The following is a 19,794-nucleotide window of genomic DNA, read 5'->3' on the forward strand; positions in this document are numbered from 1 at the left end:
TCAGTCTTTAAGAATTTTCACACCTGATTCAGCCACACAAAACACATTCTTTCAACATGTTTATTTGCTCACAAAGGCTTTCATACACATGCATATGCAGAACATATGCATATGTTACAACACAACCTGAAAGACATGGTGTAGTTATCTGCTGTAATGAGTTTATGAATGGGCAGTGCAGAGGAAAGCTGGTGAACAAAAACTGGAATTAAGTATGGACTAGAATCTGCTGACCTTGTTGAGCGTCTCTGCACTGTGAGCAACTCTCACATTCACATGTATCTATATGCATGCTTTCGCAGACGACAATTCTTACACTGCCATTTTGGCAGCCAGCCTCCTGTTTTAGAGGCTGTGCAAACATGTTTTCCAAAATTCATCAAATCACCGAGATTGATTAAACGATCTTAATATATATGCATGATAAACACATGAAAGGGGTTAAGACCCTAGCAGGTCAGTCTGCATATATGTTTACCAGAGAGATAGGAATAAAAAAATTGCTCACAGCAAAGTTGTCAGTCTTAAGAATTTTCACACCTGATTCAGCCACACAACTACATTGACAAAACACATTCTTTCAACATGTTTATTTGCTCACAAAGGCTTTCATACACATGCATATGCAGAATTTAATGCATTGAACATCGATTTGTCATTCTGTCAGGCATCACTCAATCACGGTCTACATGTTACAACACAACCTGAAAGACATGGTGTAGTCAATGACCAGTCGACTGGTTTGCATTACAGTTATCTGCTGTAATGAGTTTATGAATGGGCAGTGTCCAGTGCAGAGGAAAGCTGGTGAACAAAAACTGGAATTAAGTATGGACTAGAATCTGCTGACCTTGTTGACCATCTCTGCACTGTGAGCTGCAACTCCCACATTCACATGTACCTATATGCAGGCTTTCACAGACGACAATTCGTACACTGCCATTTTGGCAGCCAGCCTCCTGTTTTAGAGGCTGTGCAAACATGTTTTCCACAATACATCAAATCACCGAGATTGATTAAAGGATCTTAATATATATGCATGATAAACACATGAAAGGGGTTAAGACCCTAGCAGGTCAGTCTGCATATATGTTTACCAGAGAGATAGGAATAAAAAATAAAAAAAATCCACTTTCCAAGCAACATGTGCCACAACTGGGATGAAACCCAGGACCTCCATAGTAAAAGTTTGGCACTCTAACACAAAACTGTTGTCCCCACTAAACGAGCGTTAAACTCGAAGATCATACAGTCAAGGGACAAACTGTACTGCTGAAAACCATCTTTCTCTTGGAGAGGGAGGGGAGTAAGCCAACAATTCTGATATGCATGGATTAAAACAATCTCAAATCTACTTCCCCATCATCTTACACACAAACTACAATACTGATTCTTTTAATTACATTAAAAAACAAAACAAAAAAAAACAAGCACACTTACATACTAATCCAATCTGAAACTTGGAAAAGTATATAACAGAAAATAATCAACATTATCCCACCAGAAACTTTAGGTAATTTCACAATTTCACGCACGCACAACTATTCAACACAACAATTCAAGGGTGCAAGTGACCAAGTATTCAATAGTGATTTAGAGTTTACCCATGTTCTCAATCAGGACAGTGCTTCAAGCAAAAAATTGATTGTTCTATCTCCTTGATTTTCTGGTGTTACCTTACTTCACAACAAAACTGTTCCAGTAATTATCAAGACTTTACAACTTGGACCAGTTTATAACCAAATTTCAATGCTTGTCCCATGCTCCCCACAGACTGACAAATACAGGCAAGATGGTGGACACAGGGGGAAAGAGTTTCACTTTAAATTTCTTGTGCTGATTTTAAAATCCTTCAAATTGATGTTCACATGCAGTGTTATATGCATCATGTTATGCATATCAGGTCTATCAAGTATCTTTGTGCTTTTATCTCCATTATGCACAAAGAAAATTTATCACACAATTTGAAAATCTGGCAATGATCTGACACAGAGGTTTGAAAACCAATTTCTGGAATATCTGGATGCGCTTTCACCCCTGCTAATCGGAGCTTTCAAACAGTAAGGTATGAAACAGTAGTAGGAAAACACACTCATGCACACAAAATTCTGATCTGATCAGAAATTCTAGGAAAACAGTAAGGTATGAAACAGTAGTAGGAAAACACACTCATGCACACAAAATTCTGATCTGATCAGAAATTCTAGGAAAACAGTAAGGTATGAAACAGTAGTAGGAAAACACACTCACGCACACAAAATTCTGATCTGATCAGAAATTCTAGGAAAAGTATAAAATGAAAAGTTCTGTGAACAATGTGAAGAAGATATCTACCAAACTACCAATGAAAGAATGGAAACATTCTGTCACACCCCGAACATTTCAACCACCACACAAAAACACAAAACTGTAGGTGGACATCCAACCAATTGACATCCCATCTGGCACATTAATAAAAAAAAAATAAAATAAAATAAAATAAAATTTAAATGCAAATACAATCTGATGCACCAATAAACATTTTTTTTAGAAAGTGGTAAATCCCCAAAGTCTGTTCCTCCAGGGAATTTCTTGTCAAACCATTTCATCAATGACACTTGTAGGTGCTCAGCAGTTTACATCTGTCACTTGGGTAATCTCTTAAATCAGAATAAATCTCCATCTGTTACTTGGAACCCCCCAGACATTCATGTTCTGATGTTCAAGAATTATATGTCAACCTAAAGACTTTTGGATCCTGAGTTTCCAGAGGATCCTTGTTTTATTTTTAGGAGAAGGGGGGTGGGGGCACAAAACTTGGAAAGAGCCTGACATTTTCGATGCACTGAACTTGACAACAGAGACAGTCCTATCATGTCCATGCAAAATGTTCATAAATGAATAGTGGGAAAGATGGGGGGAAATAATCTACCACAAATAATACCGTCACCAGATCCAAGGGCAATAAATAATACTGTGAACTCCACACGCCCATCAGTGCAGCAGATCATGGTGGACACTAACGTCTTAAGCACCAACTCTGGGACGGGCAGACACCCACTGTGCTCTGACTGGATGAAACCACCACAGGGAATCCATGAAGCACACACACACACACACACACACACACACACACACTCACTTTGTGGTGGGTCTGTGCACAGAAACCAGCAGCAGAAGATGGCATGGTAAAGGTCCAAACACACGTCAATCCATCAGACATGGACAAGATTCCCCAAATCACCGGAGTTACATTCCAGCAGCAGAAAACAGCGGCTTCCCCCTCACTGACCTGTCACCCTTTAACCTGGGACTGACAGAAGCCACTGGGAGTGAAGGAAACCACCTGGGCAGTCCTGACACAGCCCTGTGCCGTCAGGTGGACCACAAATTAACAGTGTCATCACTTTGAGCAATTTCTATCCCTACCTACCACCTGGCAGTGTGTGGCCCCATGAACACCATTGTGCAGTGCCGAGGGGAAGGGCTGCGCAGGTGTAGGGGGTCCAGAAATCAGATGCCAAAAAGTTCTTGCAGTTAACAGCCACAGCTGGTGCAACACACAGTGCATCCTCTCAGATGCCAAAGAAGTTCTCCTTCATGCAGTTACAGCCACAGCCAGTGGGACAGACCGTCTGCGTCCTGAACCACTCCTTCATGTGGGCCGTGTGGCCCCCGTGACTGCACACCAGGCAGAAGTTGGACAGACCTGCAACCACACCACACCCACTGTCAGTCACATGTCAACCACACCACACCCACTGTCAGCCACATGTCAACCACACCACACCCACTGTCAGTCACATGTCAACCACACCACACCCACTGTCAGTCACATGTCAACCACACCACACCCACTGTCAGTCACATGTCAACCACACCACACCCACTGTCAGCCACATGTCAACACGCCACACCCACTGTCAGTCACGTGTCAACCACACCACACCCACTGTCAGTCACGTGTCAACCACACCACACCCACTGTCAGCCACATGTCAACCACACCACACCCACTGTCAGTCACATGTCAACCACACCACACCCACTGTCAGCCACATGTCAACCACACACCACACCCACTGTCAGCCACATGTCAACACACCACACCCACTGTCAGTAACATGTCAACCACACACCACACCCACTGTCAGTCACGTGTCAACCACACCACACCCACTGTCAGCCACATGTCAACCACACACCACACCCACTGTCAGTCACATGTCAACCACACACCACACCCACTGTCAGTAACATGTCGACCACAACACATCCACTGTCAGTAACATGTCGACCACAACACATCCACTGTCAGTCACATGTCAACCACACCACACCCACTGTCAGTCACATGTCAACCACAACACATCCACTGTCAGTCACATGTCAACCACGCCACACCCACTGTCAGTCACATGTCAACCACACACCACACCCACTGTCAGTAACATGTCAACCACACACCACACCCACTGTCAGCCACATGTCAACCACACCACACCCACTGTCAGCCACATGTCAACCACACACCACACCCACTGTCAGTCACATGTCAACCACACACCACACCCACTGTCAGTAACATGTCAACCACAACACATCCACTGTCAGTCACATGTCAACCACGCCACACCCACTGTCAGTCACATGTCAACCACACCACACTCAAAGTCAGTAACATGTCAACCACAACACACCCACTGTCAGTCACATGTCAACCACACCACACCCACTGTCAGACGCATGTCAACCACACCACACTTCATGTCATGTTAACATCAACCACAACACACCCGCTGTCAGCCACATGTCAACCACAACACACCCACTGTCAGCCGCATGTCAACCACAACACACCCACTGTCAGTCACATGTCAACCACAACACACCCACTGTCAGCCATAACACACCCACTGTCAGTCACATGTCAACTACACCACACTTCATGTCATGTTAACATCAACCACAACACACCCACTGTCAGCCACATGTCAACCACAACACACCCACTGTCAGTAACATGTCAACCACAACACACCCACTGTCAGTAACATGTCAACCACAACACACCCACTGTCAGCCACATGTCAGCCATAACACACCCACTGTCAGTCACATGTCAACTACACCACACTTCATGTCATGTTAACATCAACCACAACACACCTACTGTCAGCCACATGTCAACCACAACACACCCACTGTCAGTCACATGTCAACCACACCACACCCACTGTCAGCCACATGTCAACCACACCACACCTGTCAGCCACATGTCAACCACACCTTCTGTCAGGTACATGTCAACCACACCACACTTCATGTCATGTTAACATCAACCACACCACACCTTTTGTCAATTACATGTCAACCACACCACACCTGTCAGCCACATGTCAACCACACCACACCCACTGTCAGTCACATGTCAACCACACCATACCTTCTGTCAGGTACATGTCAACCACACCACACCTTTTGTCAGGTACATGTCAACCGCACCACACTTCATGTCATGCTAACATCAACCACACCACACCTTTTGTCAGGTACATGTCAACCACACCCACCCTCATGTACACATCAACCACACCCACTGTCACATCATATGTACAGCTTCTCCATTAGATGAGCAACAAAAGTCAAGCAATGTCTCCAGAGACCAAATAGCTTGCAGTCAAATGATACATTCACATACTGACTGGCATATGCTCTACCCTCCAGTCTCAATCTTTTTCCAGCAATCAAAACGTGTTGATCCCAAAGAAGTCCTGACAACACCCCATGCCCCTCCCCACACACACACACACACACACACACACACACACACACATCATAAAAACATATATGCATGCATTTGTGGCGCTGATATCTGATGATTACAGTTGGACACAACTATCATATATGCCCACTCTCTCATATCTAATTCAATACCTGGACAATTTTCCTCTGGAGAAAGATGAAAAATCATTGACCCTGGCAAAATGTGTCAAGAGTTAACAGTTTCAGTTTCTCATGGAGGCATCGCTGTGTTCAGACAAATCCATATACACTACACCACATCTGTTAGGCAGATGCCTGACCAGCAGCAAAACCCAACGCACTTGGTCAGGCCTTGTGTGCATGCACATGCATTTGTATACCTATCAGATCAGAATCGATTTCTTTTACATAATTTTGCCTGAGGACAACCCTTTTGTTGCCATGGGATCTTTTCCAGTGTGCGCTGCACATGAGACCTCTGTTTATCGTCTAATCCCAATGACCAGACCCTCAGTTTGACTTTTCCAGTCACATCTGGGAGAACGGGGGTGACCAGGATTCCAACCAACACCCTCACAGACACTGCACTGGCAGAGGAGTGTCTTAACCACTCTGCCACATCCTCAACAACTTAACTGAAACATTCACACAAAAGAACTGGGCACTGCTCCCAACCTCCTTTTTGACTCACTTGTGTAAACAAAGTGAGTCTATGTTTTAACCCGGTGTTCGGTTGTCTGTGTGTGTGTGTCTGCGTGTCCGTGGTAAACTTTAACACTGACATTTTCTCTGCAAATACTAATACTTGTCAGTTGACACCGAATTTGGCATAAAAATAGTCATCCAGTCATCTTGTTTAAAACAATATTGCACCTCTGGGATGGGCACAAAAAAAAAGAAAAAAAAGAAGCCTAATTATATGCAAACTGCATTTACTGTTATATTTATATTTTTTGTATTCTCTAAACTTGGCACTTTGACCTCTTATTCTGACACAACAACAAGAGGAGTCATTATTATCATTTTTTGTTCAAACAGGAACTTCTTTTGCTAAGCATGGAATTTTTATTTATTTTGCAAACGTTTTGGTGCAGATAGTAAAGAAGGGAAATTACTCTGTAATCAGTGCTAGGGGATTTAATTTATCACAAGTGAGTCTTGAAGGCCTTGCCTCTCTTGTTCATTCATTTTTTGACAACAGTACGCATAATCAAAACAATAAACAATCAATATTGCGTACAAGCACTACAACGTAACAGAATGTAATCAAAACATATCAGACACGCATCAAAACTGAAGAACTACATGGTCTCACACACACACACAGGGCAATGTACAGGACAAGACTGCAGACAAGGCAGCACCCACCTCGCACAGCGATGTGGCAGATGGAACAGCGGAGGGCAGGGTACTTGCACCAGCTGCACTGTGGACCTCGCATCTCCTTCCCACACTTGTGACAGCACACCGCAAACTCTGCAAAGGACAGTCACACGATAACGTCATTCTGTTAGTGGTCTCTCAGAGGCTGTACTATAGATGCTATTCATCCTCTCCTAAGAAACTAGCAGTGCTGCTTTGTGATCAACCACAAAATTATATCTTTTTTTTTTCCCTTTTTTTTTTTTTGCTGCCCCATCATCTGCACTGTTTCAGTGGCATTACTCCCACGCCGCTCATTTAGATTTCCCCATACACGGCCACACCCGGGTTCGTCCGTCGCAGTTCCAGCGTCGGCAGTCCACAGGGAACCATCTTGGAACATAACCTCTACTGTTCCTCTGGCACAAAATGTGAAAAATAATCTTAGTGTCCTGAAAATCTCACAGAATAATTTTTTTTTTTGTTTTTTTGAGAGAGTAAAATCTGAATTTCAGGTAAAAAATAATTTTGAAGGATTAAATTTATCATAAATAATGATACAAATACAATCCCAATCCCACACTGTTATGTGGTCAGTGTCAAGGGCAAGTAACTGGGAAGGCATGGATTCAAGCCCCACAGACAGATGACTGTGGGATTTCTCAGCCAGTGGCCACTACACACATCTGTATTCCATGGGCTCAAATTGGAAGACGAACCAGTCCTGACAAATCAGCCATCTGTTTCAGGCCTGGATGACACTGGTGTACATCATGACAGAAGGTGGAGATCACAGCCTGGTCTTGCACTCCCAACCCTGAATGGATTTCAGAAATAGCACTGTCATCAACATCATGAATTACAGACAATATGTCCCCAATCTGTGGCTATTCACTGCGTCAAGGGCTTGACACAGGAAGGTGAGACCCAATCCTCTCCTGCTGCTGTTAACCTTCCCCAACACAAGTCGGATGCTAACTTACACGTGGTTAGAGTGAGGAAAATCGAAAGCAAAGTGCCTTTCCCAGGCACACAACACCTGGTTCGAGTGAGGACAATCGAAAGCAAAGTGCCTTTCCCAGGCACACAACACCTGGTTTGAGAGAGGACAATCGAAAGCAAAGTGCCTTTCCCAGGCACACAACACCTGGTTCGAGAGAGGACAATCGAAAGCAAAGTGCCTTTCCCAGGCACACAACACCTGGTTTGAGAGAGGACAATCCAAAGCAAAGTGCCTTTCCCAGGCACACAACACCTGGTTTGAGAGAGGACAATCGAAAGCAAAGTGCCTTTCCCAGGCACACAACACCATATCAAAACAGGGCCTTGAACCCTGTCACTTGTCAACAAAGGATCAGAAGTTGAACTCTGACCAATTCCACCACAGGGCCTCCACCCAGGATAAAAAGCCAGCTGAAGACCTGATCAGCGCATTGGGCTTATGCGAAAATTGGGCCACATTTTTTTTGTTGCTGTTTGGGTGTTTTTTTTGTTGGCTTTCATACAGCAGATGTAGTGTAGCATATATGGATCATTCTGCATGCTTTGACACCTCCTTGAAACTGAAACAAAGAAAAACATGGGGCGGGGGGAATGTTGACACTTAACACATAGAAAAACTAGTGTGTTGAGCTGTGATCCCCTCAGTGTGCTGCACTGACCACTCCCTTGTGCTGGGGCATGGGTGAGGAGAGGGGGCGGGGAAAAAAAAGGATGACACTGAAAACAGAAAATCTAGTGTGTTGAACTGTGATCCGACGGGCGCAATAGCCCAGTGGTTAAATCGTTGGACTGTCAATCTGAGGGTCCCGGGTTCGAATCACGGTGACGGCGCCTGGTGGGTAAAGGGTGGAGATTTTTACGATCTCCCAGGTCAACATATGTGAAGACCTGCTAGTGCCTGAACCCCCTTCGTGTGTATATGCAAGCAGAAGATCAAATACGCACGTTAAAGATCCTGTAATCCATGTCAGCGTTCGGTGGGTTATGGAAACAAGAACATACCCAGCATGCACACCCCCGAAAACGGAGTATGGCTGCCTACATGGCGGGGTAAAAACGGTCATACACGTAAAAGCCCACTCGTGTGCATACGAGTGAACGCAGAAGAAGAAGAAGAAGAACTGTGATCCCTTGAGCATGCTGCACTGACCGACTCCCTTGTGCTGGGGCATGGGTGAGGAGATGAACTTGAGCACCATGGCACGCTGGTTGAAGAGCCGCCAGTTGTACAGGATGTTGGCGTAGGCCAGCTTGTGTCGGTCGTACTGCTCCCACTGCACTGGGTTCAGCATTCTGTGAACACAGTGAGAACGCATTGTTAAAAGGAAGGTGGCAGAATGGTTAAGACGCTCAGCTGCCAATACAGAAAGTCCGTGAGGGTGTGGGTTCGAATCCCACTCTCGCCCTTTCTCCTAAGTTTGACTGGAAAATCAAACTGAGCGTCTAGTCTTTCGGATGAGACGATAAACCGAGGTCCCGTGGGCAGCACGCACTTGGCGCACTGAAAAAGAACCCATGGCAACGAGAGTGTTGTCCTCTGGCGAAATTACATAAAATGAAATCCACTTTCATAGGTACACAAATATGTAAGCATGCACTCAAGGCCTGACTAAGCACGTTGGGTTATGCTGCTGGTCAGGCATCTGCTCAACAGATGTGGTGTAGCGTGTATGGATTTGTCCGAACGCAGTGACGCCTCCTTGAGAAAGTGAAACTGAAACTGAAACTGTTAAAACGTTACTTCACACTATAACACCAGATAGGTTCTACGCCAGGTTCATCATTCTAAACACACGCACACACATGCACCTGCGTGCGCACACACACTGTGACACACAAGTGTTATAGCCAGTGTTCAAATGTTCCTCCATTAAGCAGTTCTACACCAACCCTGTTGTAAATGCCCAGGTTCCTACAGTCATTCACCTTGAGTGATGTCCCAACAACACAATACGTTAATGGCAGCTACTCAAAGAACTTTGAATCAGCCTTCTAAATTAATTAATAAATCACTGATCATTCAGAGTGGTTCAGGTTTGTTTTGTTTACTTGTATGTGCGCACACACGCAAGCACAGGCACACATCCTGACTATAAATGTACTCAAAAGAATTTTTTGGAAGGTTCTACACATTTAAAGATTCTAGCAGATTTTTTTTTACCTGTATAAGCATGCATTGAGAAATTCAGACTGACAGAAAGGCCCCAGGGCACAAGAGTCATAACTGCTGACGATGGTGAAAAAAGGCAGAAAGTTCCAGTCAAAATGCATTTGATGCTGTTCATCCAATCCAACACATCAAAACATCTCACCTGCTGTACATATTTCACTTGGCCTACTGTAAGAAGAAAAAAAGGACTTTCAAATCAAAACTTTTACTTTGTGCTATGGCTTTTAAGCTGAAACCTCAGTTTACACGCTCTTTCACATCTTCAATTCTCTCACTGTAACTATTTCTCCAAAAACGCTACATGTATTGCTGAGGTGAACTTAATAGCTGAAATTTGAAATCCCCCCCCCCCCTCCTTCTTTACCCACCCCATCTCTCCTCCAAGAAGGCAAAAAATGTTGTAGAGTTCATATAAATGTGTAAAATCAGAACAGTAAAGAAAAAAGAAAGTAAAAAATCCCTTATTACAAACACACTGATCCACAACATACTTGCAGTTATCTTCGTGCTGCTGTTTCTCGTCTTCCTCTCGGTCTCGATGTTCCACAGGATCACTGTATCGGAATTCATCACCGATGTCCGATGTGTCCGACCAACTCAACGACCGCTTGCTCTTGGCCACTGCTGTCCACCACAAAAACCAAGCGTTTCTTCAGTACAAATAATCACCAGCCCCTTCATTGTACGCAATTCTTTTCCCATCTTTTTCTTCTTCTTTTTTTTTAAAAAGTAATTATAAAACCGAATTCTGAATGTGCAGTGTACTACAAAAGGTCACCATTATGCACTGTAAACTTAAAGTTTATGATCACATGGGAATAAAAGAAAATAAATCAAAGCTGTCCAATACTTACATTTTATATTTGAGGACAGCACAATTCAATCTCAATGTAATAAATAAATAAATAAATAAATAAATAAATAAAAACATACATGACTAAGCTCCAAACAGGTGCTCTGGGACCAGAATAATTTTCATTATTTCTTACTTTAATGATTTAAAATAAGTAAATCTAGTAATGTTAGGACTGGTAACTGCAGAAAATATTCTTTACTTTGATCAATGTTATTTTCAAGCAGCAACAGGATGCTGCATAGCAAAAACAGCAACTACTTATTAAAAATAACATTAACATCTAGTTACATTCTTCTGAATTTACTTTTCAATGTAAATAACTAAATTACAAAATTTAAATCCATCTTCTTAATCAACCAGTCTTTAATACAATTTATTTCTCTTAACATCTGAATGACATAAACACATTACTATCTGTACATTATACTTGTTTCAAAGGAAAGATAAAGAAAAAGGGGAAAGTGGAAGCGAGAGGAGACTTAAGTTGTACAACAGAATTAATGACAAAGTGGGTTTAAAAAAAAACAAAAAAAAACCCTTCCACATATAAAACAGTCCATAGTTAAGTATCCCACGTGTAGAAGAGAGAGACAGACAGACAGACAGACAGACAAAGAGAGAATATAGGTATGCAAGTTTCTAAACATGGCATTATTTCTGAAAAGTTTCCACAAACACCATGTGCATCATGCTAAATCCTGAAAACAGAAAAAAGGACAGCAAAGAAAGAAATAACAGGATCCTTTCCATTCCACTACTTCCAGACCACCTCCACTGTCACTTTTGAAATATCCTCCATGCAACATTCTCTACCCTTTTGTTCAAAGGGTACCGAAATGTCCTGATCATTCAAACAATACAAATTCTGATGATCTGAAATGTTTGTAGGTATTACTGTACCGCAACAAACTGGTTATTTCTCAATATTTACAGAAATGGCTTTTGTTCTCAACATGACCAATCACTGTAGCAAGTTTGATGCAGACTGTACAGTGGATCTTTCATCTCATGTACCTGCAAACCTTCCCCTATATTACCATGGTCCATGCTGCGACATGAACCTTAAACCTTGAATTTCAGTGTGGTCGCCATCGCTACTCACAGCACTGTTGGAAATTTACATTTCTTTGTTACTGATTTTCTCAATTCAATGGGCATATTGTATTCTTGTCACCACCATCACTGACATTACTTACTTTACACTCAACTTGTGTCAGTACTCATTCCAACTCAAAAACATAACAGAAAGGCAATACACAGCACAAATCATCTTAAAATATTCCAAGAACCAAACACAGACTGAGACACACTAACACAGTTACTGATGCTATATAATATGGGCAATTCAAATACCCATCTCCAAGAATTATCAGACGATTCAGGGGGAAGCAAATTTCACTTACAGCAGAACTGTCATCAACCACCACCAGAGCATACAAGAGTTGGACATTTACATCAAGTTCACATAACAATTTTATACACAGCTGAAATATCACAAGTCCTATTTTTAAGACTTTTTTTTTTCAAAATGTTAATAAAACAAATAAATGAACAAAACAAGCAAATGATAATAAACCAAATACAATGACTTTGAAACAAGTATCAAATTCTGACAAATACTGTCAATGGGTATTCTGATTGTGCCAGCCACATTAGTCTCCAAAGCTCCTTTGAAATCAATATCCCTACCCAGCAAATTAAGCATAGATATCTTATATATCTAAATATTTGTACTATTTTAAATCATAAGTGCATTAATCAATAACTTAATGATCAACCCATCAATAAATGATGTAAATCAATCACTCGTTCACCAATGAATAAATAAATAAATAATAATAAACACACTCACAGAACAGAGTCCCTGCACAACGCCAAAATGAGTGCTCAGGATATTTTAAGTTCTGTAATTCAGCCTGCTCTCAGCCCTAGACTGATACCACTTTGTTAAACAAAGAACACTGCTTTAATGACACAAAATATGTACCTCCAAAGCCTTAAATATTAATCAGAGATATTTTTCTGAGAGTTATCTTGCAAAACATTTAACAAGCCTTGAACATTTGTCCAGACATCACAGAAAAAAATACCCACCCCCCCCACCCCCACCCCCAAAGGAAAAAGCCCGCAAGGAAAAAGAGCACAAAACATTCTCATGCAAGTTATTTTCAAGCTCATGGAATACAAAACGCATTAAGATTTTAGCCACAAAAAAAATTTTTTTTATACAGCAATAAAACAGTCGGCAGATTACAACATGGCAGAACTGCAACAATTCTTGGTGAAACCAATGTTATTAAATTCAACCCACAGCAAATTCAAAACACCAATAAACATGTACCAATTCAAGAAAATACCACCTCCAAGTGTGTGGAGAATAACAATTCAAATCACCATAAATCATATCTAAAACCTTTGCAACAAAGAAAAAACAAAGTTACAAGGAATTCTATTTTTTTATGTGTACAAAAGTGAACTGAGTTTATTAGAAAATCAAGAAGGTAGCTACTGTATTGAGTGAAAAGTATTTGTGTGTGTGTGTGTGTGTGTGTGTGTGTGTGTGTGTGTGTGTGTTATCCACCCCACCCAGCCACCCTCCTCACAGATGTAAAATCTTTTATATATCTTCTTTGTTGTTTTCATCCGTGTCTTCCAGGAATACTATGAACAAGTGTTTTTGTTTCTTCTTCTGTCTCAACTATTTTTACCAAGACAATTCTATTAATCAGACACAGAAAGAGAAAAAAAAAACAATAAAGCACAGTCAATAAATATAATCAGGTATACTCTACTCTATCCAGCCACACACACAAACCCAACCAAAACTGCCACTATTATCGTATCACTCTGTGTTGTTCCCTGAAGCAAACAAGTATGGTCACACATTTGCCTGCTAACTCTGCACCATCACATTAAAAGCTATTTCCAGACCAGATCTCACTCAAACCCACAACACACACAAAATAAAATTACTGACAATGGGATTATGAAGCATTAACCAGCAAGTCAAATAAATAAGAGGAAATGATTCAATCAAATAAACTGGAGTATAACACTTTGTAACCTTTGTATATATGTGTAATATATAGTCATCTGAGGTTTGTGGTTCTGTATGCCTGAAAATATGTGCAGGTAATGTTTGAATGTTCTTGTACATGATCAGTATGTACTATATTTTAATATCTATGAAAAAATTTTGTGTCCAGTAGAACTTAGGCAAGGTTTTTTTTTATCAAAGTTATTTTTATCAAACTGGTATTTGTGGCTGCCAACAAACATTGTATAATTCAATATCCATCAACTTTTCTGGGGGGGGTCCATTAAAAAACTTGTGCGAGTTATTGCAGTAAACTGGTATTTGTGGCTGCCAAACAATATACTGAATTATGTTATATCTATGAACATTTTTGTTTATCCAGTAAAACTTGGCAGTTATTTATGAAACTGATATTTAGGATTGTCAACAAACATAATTCAATTTTTATTCATAGTGTAATTTAATGAAACCTTTTTTGGGTCCAGTATGACGTGTGAGTCATTTCACAAAACTGGTATTTGTGGCTGCAAAAAAAAAAAAAAAAAAAAGTGCGGATGAAGAAACTGTCTGGTTGCTGTGCCAAAGTTAGCAGTATGAACAGACCAAAATGCAAGTTGCCATTTACCAGACTGAGAAGCTTGGGTCTTACCAGCATCCTGACCTAATGAATTGCAACATTCAAAATGTTATCAATCTTTTCCTCACATACGCAGAATTGAAATTCATTCATTCATTCTTTCTCTCACTCGCGCACATGTAAACCTGTACACTAAGCCTCTCACTGCCTAATTTAAGGCCATGCCACTGACACTTTCCCACATTTCTTGACCCATTTACTAGAAATTTGGCACACATTTTCGGTTCAATGCTTCAGTTATCTTCACTATTCACAAAAACTCTCAGCATATTTGTCGTCCGCTGACAGGAAACTAAACTCTGACCTGAAACCATCAGCTGACTCTTTAAACTGTTCTTGCAGAATGAGTAGAATACCCAGGCTATACTCTGTCACATTTGCTGAGATCTATATGACTTCACAGTGTGGCATCCCCAGTCTACTGGGTGACCTTTTTTTTTTTCTATTTTTGCTTTGAAACTGAACTTTTTCCCTCTGAAACTGACATCGCCAAGAACAAAATCACATCGCCAAGAACAAAATCAAACACATGATAACAGTGTGGTATTCAACCAGTGACAGAGACCTGAACCTTCACACTGATGTCAATGTATATAAATAAAGTCTAATTATTGAAAAGAAAATTTCATATACTGTACACCAGCTGTACAACACCCATATAAATACATAAATTAACACAAGAAAGGCCTGACAGTAAAACATGAAAATTACTTTCACACAGGAAAATGTTTTCAGAGCTATTTGAATTACTGATACTACAGAAACAATCAACTTGTAAAGTTACAAATCTCAACTGAATGATCAACTTAACTTTTGCCAAATAATGCCTTCAGAAATTTAACCAGAAACAATCAATAAAACCCTCTTTGATCAGGGAAGGTCTAGTTTTGTGCAAATGTTAGAACTTTTGGGGCAGAAAGTGCACCAGTTCAAATGTCTGTAAAAAATATATAATCTCGAAAATCTGGGCTAGGTTGTATGAGCAATCTTAACTGCACTAAGCTTGCTTAGTTTTGAGAAATTCAAGTCCATGGAATAAGCACAGACCAAGGAAAAATTATTCAGTGCAGCGTGCTGCTAAGATTGTCCATGGAACCCAGTCAAGGTGACCATCAGTAACAACAGTGTCAATATCTTGTTTCTGAATGTTATTTGACAACAGGACCAAAACACTGAAAACAAGTGGGTTTTTATTATCAAAAGTACAAAAGATCTTGAACATGGAGTACCTTAAAATCAAAACAAACACTACACAGCCAGAGAAAACTGACTGAAAAGTGAAACAAAACAAAAAAACAAACAAACTGGAAAAAGGAAGGAATCCCACACCTTCAAACATGAAGTATGAATACTCATGAAGTCTAATTCATAACAACTGGATAGTAAAATAGTAAACGCTTATCCTTCCAGAAACTGACACTGAGCCATGTTTACAAACACTGAACAAATATACTTTAAAATAATCAAAAGGTTTGTTTGTTTGGTTTGTTTGGGTTTTTTTTAAAGAAAAGAAAAAAAAACAAAAAAAACAAGGGCAGGAACAAAAAGTAAGGGAAGAAAGAAAAGAAAAGCACATCCCTGATCATATACAACCTAATACAAACAGCAAATAGATGGCATAAAATTACAGCAACTAAAAAAAAAAAGATTTTTTTTTTTTTAATAAATAAATAAAACACCACCTGAACACAAGTAGCCCCAGAATAAAACAACTGACAAAGAGATGGTTTAAACTTGTTACAAGGGCAAGCAAAGGATTACCGGCTCTGTAACAAAGCCAACTGGAAAACACTTCACAATTCCTGGAACACCAAGTGATACATGCCACTGTTACATTCTGAGAAGAGGGAGAGAGGGGAGGGGAGGGAGGGAGGAGAGGGGAGGAAGTGTCATCATTCTGCCGCCACCAAGTCCACAACCCGGAACTGAAATGAAGGAGGGAGGGAGGGATGGAGGGAGGGGCAACATCAGGTACATTTCTTACCTGTTTCGCTGACATTCTGGGTTCCCCCTAGTAGTGAGCAGGCACACAAACCAGAATAGAAAAGTAAGGGCACCAGTTCAGTGGTCACATGATTGGGGGGCATTGTGGTGAAAAACAAACATGGATAGATGGGACTGAGAGGTTTCTGAAGGGTTTGTCACAACGGATAGATTAGAATCAATCACAAACCAGTGTTGGAAATTCTGGATTAAAAAAAAAAGAAGAAAAAAAAAAGGGAACTGTGTGGTTGAAGACAATGATGTGTTCTTTATCTTGTGTAATTTTTACATAAAAAGGAACTATGTGATCTTATTATTTTTTATCTTGTATAATTTTACATAAAAAGGAGCTATGCAGTGAAGTCTTCTTTATCTTGTATTGTGTACCTGACAACTAATTATGCTTTCTGCAAATGACTGAAGATTTGGGAGATCACCTTTTTTATTTCCTTCAACATTATTCAAACATATAACTTCTGTTCCCCACCCCCATACCCTTCTCTTCTGTAATACAACAGGGTTTTTTTGTTTTGTTTTTTTCAATAATAGCACTGTTTCTCTAACATCTGTATTTGTCATTAAGTTTATCCTGGCTTAAATATCGTTAAAAGACTGGTTTTAAGAAACAGATTATTGTCGCTGGTTACTCCTGTGGTATGTTTTCCTCCATTCTGATTTGTATCAAATCTGTCTTTAAAAAAATCAAACAAGCAGTACAAACACAGTACATACTAATAAATAAAAACCCAAACCAGGAACCAGTGGTCAAAAAACTATTCCTGCCCTGAAGTGAACCACTGGCAATAAAACAGGATTTGTTATACTTATCTACAGATTAGATTCGGCATACTGGCTTACATCTTATGCTGTTTAACAAGCAGCTAGGCTGACACCTTGCAGGCAACTGCATGAGCGGTAAAACAAACCACTGTTATCCCAGCTGCAAGGACACACACATCCACAGCATGGTTCCCAGCTTGCTTCACAGCGCACACCACCACAGCGGTAGTGGATGCTAAGTGTGTTTACTCTTCACCAGATTAAATGACAAGTGTTGTCGTCGCTGTAGACCTACCTAACATTTTCATTTTTGTGCAATATGAATCACTGAACACCCACTCAAAGACCACCACCCCTGCTTTACACACTCTCTCTCTCTCTCCCCTCTCTTTCCTCCCTCTCTAATCAAAGAACAGTTTCAGTTTCAGTTTCACTTTCTCAAGGAGGCGTCACTGCGTTCGGACAAATCCATACACGCTACACCACATCTGTTGAGCAGATGCCTGACCAGCAGCATAACCCAACGCGCTTAGTCAGGCCTTGAGTGCATGCTTACATATTTGTGTACCTATGAAAATGGATTTCATTTTACGTAATTTCGCCAGAGGACAACACTCTCGTTGCCATGGGTTCTTTTTCAGTGCGCCAAGTGCGTGCTGCACACGGGACCTCGGTTTATCGTCTCATCCGAAAGACTAGACGCTCAGTTTGATTTTCCAGTCAAACTTAGGAGAAAGGGCGAGAGCGGGAATCGAACCCACACCCTCACGTACTCTGTATTGGCAGCTGAGCGTCTTAACCATTCTGCCACCTTCCTCCTCGAATCAAAGAACAGCTAGTCCTAAACAAATCAAACACACATTTGTGTACTATGCACAACATATAACTACTTAATGAAACAGAGAGAAGAACAGAGAGGAACTTAGTCTATTCCTTTTGAAAGAAATGATAATAATTTACCCCTACATTTTATTAAGTCAAATAAAAAACACATATAAAAAGCTCCTACCGGCACATACACACACAACATCCAAATCAAATCAGCACAAATTCATATTTAAGTAACATGAAAATGGCTAACCACATGCACATACATCAGGTTATAGGCAAGATTTAACTTTATACCCGTTTACCTAGGTTACAAAGAAACTATCATACAAACATGTATATGAAACATACTAAAATTTAAACCCATCTAGCCTGGACCATTCTGCTGTCGAGCAGAAAATAAGAATGCGAAAAACTACCCAATCATGCCAGGCAAATTAATGCAGATATAACCAACCAATAAAAACATCCAAAAACTCTGTATAAATCTAAGAAAACGACAATCTCAGTTTATAACCTCGTAAATTTTTCAAATATGGTGGGCATTTTTCCAAAGTATTATGTCACAAATGACAGAAGCAAAAATAGAAAGACAGAAAAAAAATAAAACGGAAAAAAAATTGTCATTAGAATAGTAATTTTCATGAAAAGTCGTGGCTTATTCAGTTTTGTTTCAATCAATTTTTATCAATTATAATTCATTTGATCAATTTTGTTAAATCACAAGAAACTGTGTTGCAGATTGAGCAGGATCATAATTACCGGTAGTGATAACGACCCCAAACATCTACAACAAAATTTCTGACAGGAAACGAAAAAAAAATTCTCTTCACTCACTCTCACAATCAGTGACCATAAACAGTCAGAAGGAGAAAACAGAGAGAGAGGAACAAAGACATCAGACACAGTGCCAGCACCAGCTATCCAGTTTCAGTTTCAGTAGCTCAAGGAGGCGTCACTGTGTTCGGACAAATCCATATACACTACACCACATCTGCCAAGCAGATGCCTGACCAGCAGCGTAACCCAACGCGCTTAGTCAGGCCTTGAGAAAAAAAAAGGTGAATAAATAATAGATAAGCTTACATAAATAAATAAATAAATAATAATTATAATATAAAAAAAGGTAGTAGTAATGATAATAATAATAATAAAATAATAATAATAAATAAAGAAAGAAAGAAATATCCACATCCAGGTACACAAGGCAAGACACCAGGGAGATACAGACAGTAAGGCAAACCAGTGGTGAATATGAACCAACCCTGGCACCATGCACAATGAGGGGGGAGGGAGGCAATGAGTCAGGGTGGGGAGGGCTGCAGGGACTAGGGAAGACACATCTTTGTGCTCTTCAGCTTGGGATGCAAATCACATGGCATCAAGTGGCTCAG

The 19,794-nt window shown here is 40.5% G+C and overlaps 1 protein-coding gene across 11 annotated transcripts in view; it reads right to left on the reverse strand.

Moving 5' to 3' along the window:
* Positions 1-1,122: 1,122 nt before the first annotated feature.
* Positions 1,123-19,794, reverse strand: part of LOC143300615 (GATOR2 complex protein WDR59-like) — a 103,495-nt gene continuing 84,823 nt past the window's right edge. For 3 of the 11 annotated variants that reach the window (XM_076614404.1, XM_076614400.1, XM_076614398.1), the window contains 5 exons: positions 14,798-14,833; positions 10,771-10,903; positions 9,260-9,402; positions 7,114-7,221; positions 1,123-3,688 (listed from right to left, as the gene is read on the reverse strand). In XM_076614404.1, coding sequence (XP_076470519.1) covers positions 3,555-3,688; positions 7,114-7,221; positions 9,260-9,402; positions 10,771-10,903; positions 14,798-14,833 — 554 coding nt within the window. In that variant the 3' untranslated portion in view covers positions 1,123-3,554. Of the gene's footprint in view, positions 3,689-7,113; positions 7,222-9,259; positions 9,403-10,770; positions 10,904-14,797; positions 14,834-16,793; positions 16,821-19,794 lie in introns of all 11 variants that reach the window. The other 8 variants (XM_076614407.1, XM_076614406.1, XM_076614401.1 and 5 more) reach the window with 3 other exon arrangements.

This window comes from Babylonia areolata, chromosome 26 (assembly GCF_041734735.1).
Source record: "Babylonia areolata isolate BAREFJ2019XMU chromosome 26, ASM4173473v1, whole genome shotgun sequence".
Taxonomy (NCBI): domain Eukaryota; kingdom Metazoa; phylum Mollusca; class Gastropoda; order Neogastropoda; family Buccinidae; genus Babylonia; species Babylonia areolata.